This window comes from Zingiber officinale, chromosome 1A, assembly GCF_018446385.1.
Source record: "Zingiber officinale cultivar Zhangliang chromosome 1A, Zo_v1.1, whole genome shotgun sequence".
Classification (NCBI taxonomy): Eukaryota; Viridiplantae; Streptophyta; class Magnoliopsida; order Zingiberales; family Zingiberaceae; genus Zingiber; species Zingiber officinale.
In genome coordinates, this window is record NC_055987.1 from 176,717,966 (window position 1) to 176,734,052 (window position 16,087).

Genomic DNA, 16,087 nt, shown 5'->3' on the forward strand with positions numbered 1-16,087 from the left:
GTTATTCAAGTCGGCTATATATTCTATTAAAACTACCTCCTGTTGAATATCTCGATCGGTCATTCAAGTTGGTCGTATATTAGGAATACTCTGTTGGTTGCTACTCGGAAAACCTAGAGGTTCCACTGTATAAAAATTTTGTACAAAGGTCTGAACCTTTTCCTAGCTACCATGTGTTCTTTTAAATTAAATTTTGGATCGCCTGCGGAACTTAACACGTTTGATCCAAAACTTAATCTATTCATTCTTTTAGGTTTTGACTTGGGTCTCCTGCGGAACTTAACATGTTCGACCCAAATCACCTTAAGTTATTAATTCCATTAAATATTAATTTCCATAATTGGTTCCCAGTACTGACGTGGCGAGGCACATGACCTTCTTGGATATGGGAACAACCACCACCGACTAGACAAAACCTTTTATAGAAAGCTAATATTTAATTTCCTAAAATAACTTTAGGTTAACCGAAAAGAACAATCAAATCACAAGGAAAAAATAAAAGAAAAGAACACAACTTCGAAAAACATATTCGAAATACTAGAATCGTAAGCCTCTTGTATTTGGTATTATTTCCATAAATAACTAGTATGATGCGGAAAAGGAAAAACTACTAGTTATACCTTCTAGAAAGACCTCTTGATCTTCTACCGTATTCCTCTTCTAACCTCGGACGTTGTGTGGGCAACGATCTTCCGAGATGAGAAACCACCAACCACCTTCTTCTCCTCCTAGCTAGGTTCGGCCACAAAAAGCTTTACCAAGGATGAAGAACAAAACACCAACCAAGCTCCAAGAGATGCTAGCTTTCTCTCCTTCTTCTTCTTCTTCTTCTCTAAGTAGTATCCGGCCGCCACAAGAGCTCCAAGCCTTTGAGAGTTTCGGCCACCACAAAGAGGGAGAGAGGAAGAGGATGGCCGGCCACTCCAAGGAATAAAAGAGGGAGAGAAATAATAGAGGTTGTATTCCATGAAGGCACCCTCACCTCTTCTTTTATATTCCTTGGCCTAGGCAAATTAGGAAATTTAATTACAATAAAATTTCCTTAATTCCCTTGACATGATTTAATTGAGAAAAATAAAATAAAATTTCCCCAATTAATCTCTAATGGTCGGTCACATCAAAAGAGATAAATTAGACAAGTTTTAATCAACAATTAAAACTTCCTAATTTGTTTCCGGAAAATTTTTTAAAATTAAAATTTCTCTTTAAAAATCTCTTCATGGTTGATAAAAAGAAATTTATATAATTTTAATTTTATCAACATGTGGATAATTTTAAAGAGAAAATAAAATATCTCACCAATCTACAAATAAGGAAAGAGATCTAATCTCTTTCGTTAATCTTTTGTAAATCTTTTACAAGAGAGATATTTTAATTTTAATTCTCTTTAATAAATTATTTCTTCCACATAATAAAAATTAAAATTAAAATTCTTTTTTAATTTATTTGGCCGGCCCCCACTAGCTTGGGTTCAAGCTAGGGCCGGCCACCCCAATTTATACCTAGGCCGGCCCTAGCTTGGTTCCCAAGCTAGCTTGGCGGCCCCCTTTATGTGGGTATAGAAGGTGGGTATAGGTGGGTATAGTACTCTATAAATAAGAGGCTACGATAGGGACCGAGAGGAGGAATTAGTTTTGGTCTCCCGATAAAATTAAGCATCCCGTGTTCGCCCCGAACACACAACTTAATTTTATCAATAATAATTCATTCCACTAGAGAACTATTATTGAACTACCGCACCAATCCCAAATTACATTTTTGGGCTCCTTCTTATTATGAGTGTGTTAGTCTCCCTGTGTTTAAGATATCGAATGTCCACTAATTAAGTGAGTTACTGACAACTCATTTAATTAATATTTTAGTCCAAGAGTAGTACCACTCAACCTTATCATCATGCCGGACTAAGTCCACCGGCAGGGTTTAACATGACAATCCTTATGAGCTCCTCTTGAGGACATTATCAACCTAGTATCTCTAGGACACAGTTTCCTTCTATAATCAACAACACACACTATAAGTGATACCATTTCCCAACTTATCGGGCTTATTGATTCATCGAACTAAATCTCACCCATTGATAAATTAAAGAAATAAATATCAAATATATGTGCTTGTTATTATATTAGGATTAAGAGCACACACTTCCATAATAACCGAGGTCTTTGTTTCTTTATAAAGTCAGTATAAAAGAAACGACCTCAAATGGTCCTACTCAATACACTCTAAGTGTACTAGTGTAATTATATAGTCAAGATAAACTAATTCCTAATTACACTACGACCTTCCAATGGTTTGTTCCTTTCCATTTTGGTCGTGAGCTACTGTTTATAATTTATAAGGTACTGATAACATCATCTTCTATATGTGACACCACATACTATGTTATCTACAATATAAATTAATTGAACAACTACAAACAAATGTAGATAAATTGACCAAATGTGATTCTATATTCATAATGAATGTTTACAAAGCTTAGACTTTCAGTATACACTCCAACATACCCTCTGTTGAATATGTCTTTGCCAATCATTTAAGCCGACCATATATACTATTTAAGAACGCCTCCTATTAAATATGTCTCGGTTGGTCGTTCAAGCTGGTCGTATACTAGGAACACCTTCTATTGAACCTATCTTCATACTCAGGCGGACTTTACCTGACCGAGCATATATAAGCACGTGGGCTCTCGCTGGCCTATGGTCAACCGGTAATATGCTAAGAGTTATATATAAGGCTAAATGCCTTTATGATCGAGCGGGTTTTGCTCGGCCAAGCATATATGAGCATGTGGGTGCTCACTCAGCCTGCAGTCGGCCGATAATATGCTAATAATCTTATATGAAGCTAAATACCTTCATGCTTGAGCGGGCTTCGCCCAACTGAACATATATAAGCACGTGGGTGCTCGTTCGGCCTGCAGTCGGCTGGTAATATGCTGACAATCTTATATAAGGCTAAATGCCTTTATACTCGGGTGGGCTTCGCCTGACCAAGCATATATGAGCACGCGGGCACACACTCATCCTGCGATCGGCCGGTAATATATTGAGAATTATACATAAGGTCAAATGCCTTTATGCTCGGGTGGGCTTTGCTCGGCCGAGCATATATAAGCGCGTGGGCGCTCGCTCAACCTTTATTCAATCGGCTATATACTTTTTCTATCTCTCTTGACCAAAACCCCTCCTTTACTCGCTAGGTCGATCTATCATAACCCGTATCACTAGCCTCCCCTTTAAGTCTAGTCGAAGGAGGTATAGCCGACTAACTAGACCTAAGTCTATTTTTGCCCTTCTGCTATTTACTATAGTGATCCCGTGACACCCTCTACAGTGATCCCGTGACACCCCCAGTACATTTCTTGCCCCCAAGTTAAATAGAGGTGTGATAATAACTTCTACAATATCAATCTTTATTCTTTTTCGCTTCACTCTCCTCTAAGGATATTATTGAAAGCTATGGTTTCGGATCTTCCCCCCCGGGATCAACTATTATCCGAAAAGGAAAAGTCTTTGGCTGAGGCTATGCAAGCATTAGATTTGCATCATTCGCATCAAAGAGAGTTAAAGGTACATCTGCTAGCAGCTCAGTCTCAAGTTCGGTTGGAAGTGGCTTTGAAAGACAAAGCTTATTTGGTTTAAAGCAAAAGACTGAGGAGTTGAATGATTTGAAAGTTCAACATGCTTCAGAAATAACTGTTTTAACCAGAGTGGTTCGTGTAGATGGTTTGCTGATATCGTAACAACAACAAGGTAGTTTTGGTATAGGAACTTAGAATGAGTTCATGACTTCACTGCACTGATGATCTAGACATCAGTAGCATCTTCAGCATGCTTAGAAGGTTTCTTAATCAAGAACCGAATCATATTTAGTGTAATCAGATAAAAGAACATCTTCACCCATTGAACTTCTTTGATATTTTTCCATGATTAATTGGAACACTTATAATCGAGATAAAGGGGGGTGTTTACGTGATGAGTCTGTTATATCTCAACATTTTTTGTGGTCATCTCAACAAAAATGAATCTATTTTAAGATTGTTGGATAATCTTATTATTGGAAATTACTCGGGATAATTTGAATTTAAAATTCTAGAATCAAAATCAGTTCTATCTATTAGATGGCTTAAGCTAATAATCTCAAGTTGCCAACAGAGTTGATTTGGCCGAACTTTCAGTGGTCCGAGCTGAGTGGGAAACAGAGTGCCAAGTCCAAGTAGAGATGTTACCTAACTACTGATTAGCTACTTGCTCGAGTCTCCAAGTGCTAAGTTGGTTGAATGCTGAGCAGGCCACAGAGTACCCAAACGGGTTATCGATTCATTGAGTCGTCGAGTACATGAGTGGGTTGCCATTTCGTTGTGTTACCCGACAACCAGACTCGTTTGCCTACCAAGTTGGTCAACTAGAAGAGTTAAGTCGACTGAGTACTCTAGAGGGTAAGTTGAATGCTTCCGAGTGTACGTTGAGTGCTCCCGAGTGAATGTCGAGTGTTGTCGAGTTGGGACGCAAATAGCTCGAGCAGGTTGCCGAGTTGGGAAAGGAAGATGCCAAGTACTCATGAAGTAATCCCGAGTCTGAGAGGATTTTTAAGTGCTCAGAAATAGAAATGTTGAGGCATGTATTCAAATGCAATTTCTTTAAAACAGATTCGTCCAACCTTCGATGGTGCTTTGAGGTTACGTTGGTTGTTTGTTTCCTAGGATATAATAACAAATCATGATCACCACGAAGCACTGGTAGTTGTGGCCCGGATCGAAACACTGATTGTAGTCATCCGTTTCATCTGAGAGGTTACGAATATGCCATTAACATTCGTTAATGCATCTGTTACGTTGGTTGTTTCACTTGGGTAAATTTTGTCTCAACTGATTCGGCATTCGACACACAGGTTGTGCTCATACATGAGTTAACTTCTCCCTTCAGGCCCATACGTGAGAGAGAACCTCTACTCAAGCATTTGTTTACAACTACAATACTTGTAATACAATCTAAACCAAACATAATGCTTTAGAACTTCTAATGTGAGACTAAAATTTCATATACAATGGAGTCTTCTCCATCCACCTCTTTATTTCCATTTACATTTGCAACAAAACCATGGTAAAGAAACTTACCTTCCGACCAAGCTTCGAAAATAGTGATGATAAGAAACATGATCAACTTTGTCCAATCCCAACAATGACTATAGAACAAGGACTCCAATATATCATAACACCAAGTTAATGTTGGATCGAAAGCATTAGAAGGGGAGGGGGTGTGAATAACGCTGTGAATTTTTCACACTTTTCGTGTAAAACTATTTGAGTTCAAGTGTAATGAAAGATAAGAAAGAAAGCAGAAGAAAAGAAAGCAGGAGAAAGAAAGTGACACGCATGAACACAAGTATTTTTATTTGATTCGAAGCCTGTGGCAACTCCTACTCCAAGACCCGCACATGAGAGTACTTTCGTTGGACAATCACTAATCATTCAAGAAATTATAAATACAATTTGAATTTAAGTATAAGTAATTGAAATGTAAAACAATACCAACGACTTAGAAGAAAAGATCTTGAGTGTAGTCGTCGTCGGAGCAACGTTCGAACGTCGTAGAATCATTTTTTAAGCAGTACACAAGAGAGAAACTTTTTTGAATTGATGTATTGAAGGTGTTGGTTGAACCCTCCTTTTATAGCCCCATTCGAGAGCCTGGAGGAGTCTCTGGGTGCCCCCACAGTGCTGATGTGGCGTGTTCTTATTGAAACTCTATCTAGTGAATTTTATCCATCTTTGGGCACCTGGACCTGTTCGGGCACCTAGACTCTGATGTAGGCCGGTGAATCAACGTGCCCCACCTCAACCCCAAGTCGCCCACTCGGTTCCATCTCGGGTGCTTGGACGTCCGGGCGTCTAGACCTAGTCAGGGCGCCTAGATACTCATTTTCCAACCAAGTCTTCTGCAACACAAAGTTAGTCCGACAAATAATAATATGTAAACCATATTAATATTTGACAGTCTCCGGAGAGTTTCGCTGAAACTTTAGGTTGGACCGACGCCTACTGTTCTCTCTACGGGAAGCGCATCCTCACCTACTCTTCTCAGGAGAGTTTATCTTTTGCCAAACCGATTATCCAGACCGTTTAAACTTTTGCTTAGCATCCGAGACTTCGGGACTTTCACCTAGTGTCCTCAACAACTCTAGGATTTCCCACATAGTGTCCGTGATCCCAGGACTTTCACCTAATATTCTTGACTCTAGGATTTTGCCTAACGTCGTCGACCTCCCAAGACTTTGCCCAGTCTCACAGACCAGGACTTCATTGCTCAGTCACAACTAAGACTTTTCACCTACCTAGTGTCCACTAGGACTTCTTTACCTAGTCTTAACTAGGACCTTCACCTTATCTAAAATTATTTAGAACTTTCTTGCACACTCAAGTAGATTTGCATTGTTAGATCACAATATATCTTAACTTTGAACATTTACTAAATATCAAAATACAAGTTTAATTAGCTAGTACTTCCAATACCAACAATTAACCGTCAAGTAAAACTTACCTAAGGTTCATACTTGGACTCCTTTGAACTCGATGAAGTTTGTTATAAAGCAAGTACAACCACTTCCCTTAAAGAAAATGATAAGAAAATCCATACAACCTTCCAAAAATTGTAAAGGATGAGTTGCGGCCAAAAGATGTCAACCCAGCATCATCCTAGAGCAATCCAAGACTTGTAACCTAATCAACTAGTAATGCTTTCCATTTATGCACTTAATTGCAACACAGGTACACACTGATACCTCAAGATTTGCTATTAGTCGGGTACTTATGCAAGAGGGACACCCCCATGACCTTCGAAAGCCAAAAAGTTAAACAACATTAAGAGGCACTACATGGTACAAGATGAGGAAATGACTATTGTCATACATTGCCTTTGAACACGGGGTCATTACTCGCTGACTTCACACTTTTCATCCTAACAACAACATTGCCACAAGCTATTTTCAAACTCAAAAGAAGTTCAACCCCAAGCAAGTTCAAGCCTGGCCACATTAATGAGTTGAATGATTTGAAAAGTGGAAGAGAAGTGTTTTTTATTTTCAATTTTTGAAAATAACTAAGAAAAAAAAAAGCACAAGAAGAAAAAGGGAGGCTGGGCACACAATGTCCACTATATTTTATAAAGACATCCATTATTTATATGCAAGATAATCATACATATGCGTCTTCAAATTCAAATTAAGACTGGACCATAAAAACCATGTCACCTAATAAAAAAAATCAACAAATAAAATCCACAAAAAGAATATCAAAGCAAATTAAACTTTATTTTCTTCACTTTTAAGCTCTAGGAGAATTTTACATAATGAAAATAAGACATCTGACTTATGGAATCTGCGATCAACCACATTATTTAACTGCAAGATCCATCACAAATATATAGATAAAAACATTGATGACATCTGAAGACCTCTTTAGTACTGACATTAACTTAATCTGACACCAATTGAGAACTCAATGGTCTGCCTCAACTTGCGAATCTGAAGGTTGAAGGAAATAGTAGATGTGAGCTCAATTCTCTAGTGAGATTAAGGAATGACACGATGAATGAATAATAATATAGAGAGAGAATAATCCAACGGAAATTAGCAACATTTTAATTATAAAAATTATTAGTATTAACCAGCATATATACTTGATCCTATACCAATTAGTAGTGTCTATCGAATACAAGAAGTAATAATGAAGCTATTATCAATATTCATATCCAAGTTAACGTCAAGTGCATTAGACATAAAAGTATAATGTACAAGCACTTCAATAAAATGAGATATCCAATCTAGTGTCAAATGTAGGGAAAAAAAACTAAAGCATAATAGTATTATTACACTAAATTTTATCCAACTTGAGACATTTTATTTCTTATACAATCATGCTTCCCATTTTCTAACAATAATAAATTATTAGACAACAATGGATTTCTTCACAAAAAAGAGACTAATTAATTCAATGTTTTTTGGGTTTTGATGGTGCCCTATGGAAAAGTATTATGAAATATTTTATTTTATATGCAGGGAGTCACAAGCTGGCGAACATGATTACACGGGATGGTAAAGCAATATAAAAGTCAAGTACTAAGAGCATATGGATAATCCTTAGAAAACTAATAAAATTTTATATTTATATTAATTCTCATAAACTCTATATTTTTAGCATGAAACAGTGCTCAGCTTGTAAACTCAAATAATGCATCATATGTTACTCCCTCACCATTATCCATTAGTGAACTGTTACTCTCAGTGATTGATCTCGATCATGAGTTTTGATATTTCAGCAAAAGGATTAAAGTTATGTTTGAAAGCATTGCGATACATCGAAATTAAACTAAAGGATGTATCATCGGATCTAGTTATCATCATCTATAAGGCTACATCAAAATTGAAATTGAAACCATGACATTTTGAATGCTGACCTGAGTCCAAACCTTGAGCCATTGTTCCTTATCGCCGAATCAATTCCTGCAATGCAGCTGAAGTCTTCGACAGGATTTGGGCAACAATCGGATCTTGGTCTCAATGGGGAAAAGTCCAAGGAAGAAGAAGAGTCACAAAATCATAACATCCCCGACTGATTTTGACTTTCCCCTTTTATACCAAAGGCTCATCTTGTAAGGACCATCCACCATAAAGCCCATAACTAGTTAACAACCCATTAATGTTAACGAACCAGGTTATTGGATCTACACAGTGAATCCATATCCAATAGCACAAACCTCCTTCATGTATCAAACATTAGATCACTTAATTGGGGTTTAGTTCCTTAATGATAATGGTTGTGTGTGTTGTTAATTCAAATATAAACCCACCAAATGGAGACTTAATCCTTCAATGTCTGCTTTTGTATCTGATATGTATATGATGTTATGCAGGGTTTGATGGAAATACACATAGAAACTTAGTATGACCAAGGTTGGAGATTTGCTCAATGGTTTGAGATTTATTAGAGATCGAAAAAATATGTTATGGAACATCTTGAGGGATCACAGGATCAATAGAATCGAGGTGCAACTCAATTGAAAGAGATAAAATGTAGGTAAAGAGTCAAGGATGATACATGGAGCAAGTCGAGGGCTTAGTGCATCAAAAGCATGAGTAACTTGATAGAAGATAACTCCTGGGTGAAGGCGAGCTACAAGGTAGACTCTTAAGTGAGTTGAGAAATTTGTAACCCGCAAGGGAGAGGTTACTTCTCAAATCAGGTGAAGACTTAACCATTATGATAGTGGTAGTTGACTATCTAATCGATTGAGGTAAGGTTTTATTTGATTAATGGTTGAGTCTGTTGGAACCCCAAGGTGTTTTGATGTGATCAAACAAATTAAGTTAGGTCCTGTTTGGTTTAACCCTTGTGTCTAAGTGTGCAGGAGCTTAGGAGGGAAGTCGAGCGGAAGACGCGGCTAGCGAGAAGGACGACACGGGGAGAGAGTCGGCTCGATGCGTCTGAGGGACGAGGTGCCGCGGAAAAGTACACCGGTGGATGAGAAGATCGTACGTGACGTTTGAGAGACGAGAAACCGAGAGGAAGGCTACTCGAGGAGAAGACCGAAACTTGAGTTCTGGTGAGCCCTATTCCGGATGGTCGAGATCACCCAAGCTAGCGGAATCGGAGTGAAAGACCCGGACTGAGACGAGCTGAACCGGAGCAGAGGAACCGGACCGCAAAAGTCAACTCTGTTGACTTATGTGGTTCGGGCGCCTGGAGTCATTCCGGGCGCCCGGGACCTTATTTGAGTCCGGGCGCCCAGAACCCAAATTTTATCATCGATGATGTGGGCGCTGACCAACGCGTTGGGGATAGAATTTTATCCTTCTCCAGGCGCCTGGAATCCTTCCCAGCGCCCCGAAAAGTACTATAAGTATAGCACTGATTTCAACAGTTAGACACAACAACTTGTAATCCATTTCTCTTTGTTATACTTTTCTTTGTGTGCTGTTAACGTTGTAAGAGGCTACTCCGCCCGAAAGAGATCTTCAGATAGTGTGCTTCATTCTCTTTGGATTAACAATCTTCTAATTGCAAACCAAATAACTCCTTTGTACCTATTTCCTTTTTATTAGTCTCTTTTTGTTTTAATTACAAGTGTTCTTATTTAGTTGAAAGTCGGAGAAATGATTGATTTATTTTTTCAGGGCAATTCACCCCTCCCCTCTTGTCGGCCTCCAAAGGGACCAACAAGTGGTATCAGAGCAAGGACGCTTCAGAAGGACTAATCGCCGACCGAAGCAAAACAACCAATGGTCGGACCAAGCATCGTTCCACCAAAATTTAAGGGAGACTTCGCACACTGGAAACGTCGTATGGAGGTATTTCTGAAAACAGATTTTGAAATTCGTTTAATAATAAAATATAATTTTGTAGCTCCTACGAATCAAAATGGAGAGGAAAAAGAAGAAAGCCTTTGGACAAAGAAAGAACAAAACGATTCCATAGCAAACAACTGGGCGGAATATCACTTGCTGAGCGTGCTGCCGCCTCAAGAAGTCAACCGCATCGGAAGCTACTCGTTGGCCAAAGAACTCTGGGAAAAATTCCTAGAACTCCACGAAGGCACATCCGAAGCCAAGCTCGCAAGAAGAGATATACTTCGGAACAAATTGACGAAAATTCGTCTGGAAAGAGGTGAGAAGGTAGCCGATCTACACGCGAAGGTAAAAAGAATTAATCACCGGACTCGAAAACCTCAATGAAATGGTAATCAACCGGGACACAATACGCTATGCACTCAATGTCTTTCCCATTACTCCAGAATAGACGTCAATAATCGGCACCTACTACATTTCAAAGGACCTGGAGGTAAGTACCCTAGAGGAACTTTTTTCTACTCTTGAATTACATGAAACCAGATGCGCAGGAACATCAAAAGACTCAAGCCAGATTATAACGCTAAATGCAACCAAGAAGGATGAACCCGAGTCAGAATCAGAAGAAGATCAAGAAGCTTATATGGTAAGGAATTTCAAAAAATTCTTTCGATCTAATAAATTTAAAGAAATGCAAAATAAGAAAAATCCAAGAAATAGAAGAAGGGTTCGTTGTTACCAATATCAAAAGGAAGGACACTTAAAAAGAGGATTGCCCAGAACTCAAGAAGGATAAAATCAAGATACCCAAGAAGCACAAGAATCTAAAAGCCACTTGGGACGACAGTTCATCATCTGAGTCCGAAATACAAGAATATGTCGGACTAGCACTGATGGCGAGCTATGGAGGGCAAAGTACATCATAAGCCAACATCGATGAAGGGGGAGCGACTTCAGATGAATGCAGCGAAGCAGGGGGAGAGTCAGGCTTCAAGTCTGATATGGTAAGTGAGGTATGCCTCTTACCTCCTGATCAACTTTATTTTGGAATTAAGTCTATGACAAAATCTATGTACAAATTAAAAAGAAAAAATAATAAATTAAAAAATAAAAACTTAGAAATAAAAAGAATTTTAGCAAAATCATGTCTAATAGAAGATTTTGATAAAATAAAACTTGAAAATGTTAAATTAAAAGAAGAAATAGAAAACTTAAAAAATGTTGTTTGTTCAAATATTTCTGTGTTTAACTATAGATGATTAAACTGGTACTATAGGCTTCACAAAAGTCAAATCATAAAAATATCAAAACCTTATATACCTAGAAAATATCTAATTAACCCTGTAGGAAGGAACCGCTATTGGGTTCCAAAAACTTGTTTAATTTAAAAGTAAAGTTAGACTTAGCACTTTCAGCGAGAAAATTAAACTTTTAAATTCTTTATGAGACTTTATCTAGAAAGTGGTTGTTGCTCCAATAACCAAGAAAGCCTAGTGCCTCGCCACTACCTGGAAGCCAAGTATTAAAATAAAAAGTTTAATTGACTAACTGAAAAAACATTAAATTGAAATTACATAATGCTTTAAAGGGTTACTCAATTTGTTTTAGAAAATTCTTAAAAATATTTAGGTTTGCAAAACTTAGAAAAATTTTATTTTTTAAAAAACATAGAAAATTAAATTTTTCTTACTTAAATCTTTTTTACTTAGAAATTTTTCTGCCTAAAAATTTTCTCACTTAGAATTTTTTTTAAAACACTTAAAACTTTCGAATTAGGGGGGGGGGGGGGATTAAAAGTTGACCTAGGCTTGTTAAGAAACCCCATTTTTTTACGTGATCAAAGGGGGAGAAGGATGTTAAGTCTAGGGGGAGGTATAATCAACATTTTTCATTGAAAAATCTTATTTGCACTTATTTGCAAAATTATCTGTTTTTACATTATGTTTGTTTTGCCCTAACTTAACTTGGGTTGCTCACATCAAAAAGGGGGAGATTGTTGGAACCCCAAGGTGTTTTGATGTGATCAAACAAGTTAAGTTAGGTCCTGTTTGGTTTAACTCTTGTGTCTAAGTGTGCAGGAGCTTAGGAGCACAGAAAGTCGAGCGAAAGATGCGGCTAGCGAGAAGGACGGCACGGGGAGAGAGCCGACGGGCTCGGTGCATCCGGGGGACGAGATGCCGCGGAAGAGTACACCGGTGGACGAGAAGAGCGTACGCGACGTTTGAGGGACGAGAAACCGGGAAGGAAGGCTGCTCGAGGAGAAGGCCGGAACTTGGGTTCGAGTGAGCCCTATTCCGGATGGTTGAGATCACCCAAGCTAGCGGAGCTGGAGTGAAAGACCCGGACCGAGATGAGCTGAACCGGAGCAGAGGAACCGGACTGCAAAAAGTCAGCTCTATTGACTTATGTGGTCCGGCCGCCCGAGGTCATTCCAGGCGCCCGGGACCTTATTTGAGTCCGGGCGCCCTGAATCGGAACCCTTCCGAGCGCCCAGAACCCAAATTTTATCATCGATGATGTGGACGTTGACTGACGCGTTGGGGATAGAATTCTATCCCCCTCCAGGCGCCCGGAACCCTTCCAGGCGCCCCGAACTGTACTATAAGTATAGCACTGATTTCAACAGTTAGACACAACAACTTGTAATCCATTTCTCTTTGTTATACTTTTCTTTGTGTGTTGTTAACGCTGTAAGAGGCTACTCCGCCCGAAGGAGATCTTCAGATAGTGCGCTTCATTCTCCTTGGATTAGCAATCTTCTTATTGCAAACCAAGTAACTCCTTTGTGTCTATTTCCTTTTTATTAGTCTCTTTTTGTTTTAATTACAAGTGTTCTTATTTAGTTGAAAGTTGGAGAAAGGGTTGATTTATTTTTTCAGGACAATTCACCCCTCCCCTCTTGTCGACCTCCAAGGGGACCAACAGAGTCTACTACCTAGTCAATTCAAGTTGATCGGCCAATGAATACAAATATTTTTATTTGTGACTAAGTCAACAGGATAGTCAATTGGACTAGAGTAAGTAGACTAATAACATAAACCGATCAACTGATGATTTAGCCAAAAAGCTAAAGGTAGATATTGATCTTACAAATCTAAGTTGTAATTGTTGAATGACCTAAGAACTATAGGAAACATTTGACTAAGGTAGCCTTTGTAAAAGTGAAAATTGTAGAGATTAGATGGTGGATCCAGTGAACTGATCAACGACAATAGCAGAGTAAAAAATGAAGTTGAAGATGTTTGAAGGCTATAAAAGGAGCACAAGAATCGTTAGAGGCATGTGTTATTGCTTATCATTCTAATCTCTTGAACTCTGTGTACTAATAGTCTTACTTCTAGCTTCCAATTGTACTCATCTTATAAACAAGATTTTAAAAGGTTTCTCCACTTTTAGAAGAAGCATAAGAAGGAGAAAAAGTAGAATTTTGGGAGTAACTCATGGAAGAGCCACAGGTCGTGAGGGTTCCAATTCACGTTACATCTAAGCGTTAATGCTTTTTTCTTGTCTTATTTATTTTCCTCTACCTAAATTGATTGACTTTACTAAGCTATTGGCGAAACCATGAGTTTCATTTGTAGGATTAAATGCTATTCACCCCCTTTAGCCATCCAACCACTTAAATTATCATTTCTAACAATATAATTTGTTTTTAAACTCTATAGAATTTATGAAAACAAGCTTACTAAACATTGATTAAGTAATTTTTGTAGTTATTTTAGCCATAAATACTTGGGAACGCTAAAATGTATATCCCCTCACCATTAGCCATTATTTTTCACCATTACTAGCTTTACAATATATATTTTTAGTCCCTTGTAGAACAACTATAAAATTAATGATCAACCACACAAACAATTCAAAAATTAGGAAAAACAGAAATAGAAGATATAAGCTCAAGGGGCGTACGGTTCTTAAGGAAGTGGACGATAAGCTTGTTAACATGATCAGGGAACTGCTCCTGAACAAAATGGCTTCCTTCAGGTATATAAACAGTTTCCAGTTTAGGGACGAAGCGCTTGGCCTTTCCACCCCTGACGTACTCCTCCATTCCTGGAAATTTCAAGACGTAGTCTTTTTCTCCCATGATCAGCAATGCAGGAACCTCAATTCTCGGATTCTCAACGCCTTTTATCCTGTCCAGCCTACAGTGATCGAAGTAACTCTGCTGATACATACTGAAGAAGGAGGGAGGGCACGAGCTTGTTTGGCCACTGACCTGTATGGCAAAGTGAGTGGAAATTGGAGCTGAGACTTCTCATAGAGAGCAGCATACACATTGAGATCTTCCTCAGTGAACCATGGCGGCAAGGGAGTGGACAAATCTGCAAGGTCCATGATCTCCTGCCCTTGCTCAGCTATCGGGATCTCGCTCCTGGAGAAGAGAATGTAGATGGTGCGGATGATTCGCTTGATATCGAAGCGACCGAAGTCAGCCTCCGCTCGACCTGGCTCCTGCAGTGGAACCAGAATGGTTAACTGTGAATTGCAAAGTCCTGCTTCCACCAAGCGGGGATCGATCATGGAGGGCAGTTAATTACCCGCCATCGGTGGATGTAGAATCCTTCAGGAAGTGCGTTCCAAGAGAGGGCTCCAGCTGGAATGAAAGGCGCTCCCAGAGTGACAACGCCCAGCACACGATCCGGGCGGTGCAGAGCGAGATCATTCGCTACCCTCACGCCGAAATCCTTCCCGACGACATACACCTTCGAATTCCCATTTCGTGGAGATGTTAATTGGCATGTAATTGTGGCGGCACGGATTCAGGCGAGAGTGAAGCAAGTAGGTACCTTGGGGATGGAGAGGAGGTCGAGGATGGCCACGAGATCGGTGACGATGTCTTCCCAGGTGGTGCTTTCTGGCTCCGGTGGTTGGTCGGAGAGGCCGTAGCCACGGTAATCGGGAGCGATGGCCTTGAAGCCGGCCTCGGCGACGGCGATCATTTGGTGCCTCCAGGAGTACCATATCTCGGGGAAGCCATGGAGGAAAAGCACAGCGCCCAAATCCCCTGCGACACCAAGGAAGGGAGAGTGGTTTAAGGTGGAAGAGAGAAGAAGAGATGCGGCGAGGGGATTCGATCGATCGACCGACCTACCTTTTCCTGTGTAAGCCGTGTGGAGGGAGATGCCATTGGCATCCAAGTGAGAGTGCTCAATCTTGTCCATCTTGATAGAACGAACACAAAGAGAAGTACAATCACGGAAAGCAAAGAATTAAAGAGATTTAGAATGCTCTTTTACTTTGATTTTTGTCCAAAATAAAATTCATGTAGAATTTTGTGGGAATGGAAAGGAGAGGAACAATCACGGAAGCGAAAGAAGTTCGACACTGCTGTTGAGCAGGCGGTGATGAAAAAACAAAACAAAAAAACAATTAAAAATTTTAATATATATAATGAAATCGAGAGATTTGATAGGGTAGATGAAAGGATCTCAATAATAATAAATAAATACGAAAAACCAGAGACCAAACCATCCCCGTCTCTCATATTATATAAAGCGGAGGTGGCAGTCATCGAGCAGATGGTGGGCCAGGGAGATGCGGCAGGTCTTCCGAGAGGAATCAGGCGGCGACGGGTGTGTTAGGATTCTAATATCACGACAGAAAACACGAAATTGAAACTGAAAAAATAAATAAAATAAATAAAATCTGTGATTTATTATTATAGTCTAATTAAAAAAATTGAACCTGATAATACTAACCAACATTATGTGATCATATGTCCCATTTAAATGAATTTTTT

At 39.2% G+C, this 16,087-nt stretch overlaps 1 protein-coding gene across 2 annotated transcripts; it reads right to left on the bottom strand.

Annotated features, from left to right (window-relative positions):
• Window positions 1–7,290: 7,290 nt before the first annotated feature.
• Window positions 7,291–15,706, bottom strand: LOC122038496 (bifunctional epoxide hydrolase 2-like). 2 transcript variants are annotated; one of them, XM_042598269.1, is made up of 6 exons: window positions 15,440–15,704; window positions 15,135–15,352; window positions 14,886–15,050; window positions 14,564–14,799; window positions 14,254–14,489; window positions 7,291–7,524 (listed from the first exon to the last, which is right to left on the bottom strand). In XM_042598269.1, the coding sequence occupies exons 1-6, from the start codon at window positions 15,507–15,509 to the stop codon at window positions 7,499–7,501; spliced, it is 951 nt and encodes a 316-aa protein (XP_042454203.1). In that variant the 5' UTR covers window positions 15,510–15,704; the 3' UTR covers window positions 7,291–7,498. The 2 variants fall into 2 exon arrangements, with proteins under 2 accessions (XP_042454203.1, XP_042454202.1); XM_042598268.1 differs by having other exon boundaries at window positions 15,135–15,706.
• Between the last annotated feature and the right edge of the window lie 381 nt (window positions 15,707–16,087).

Coding starts and splice junctions, on each gene's coding strand:
- LOC122038496 (XM_042598268.1), bottom strand. CDS start 15,509: ATGGACAAGATTGAGCACTCTCACTTGGATGCCAATGGCATCTCCCTC. Junction 15,051..15,134: donor ACCTCCTCTCCATCCCCAAG/GTACCTACTTGC, acceptor GGGAATTCGAAG/GTGTATGTCGTCGGGAAGGA. Junction 14,490..14,563: donor CCACTCACTTTGCCATACAG/GTCAGTGGCCAA, acceptor CGATCACTGTAG/GCTGGACAGGATAAAAGGCG.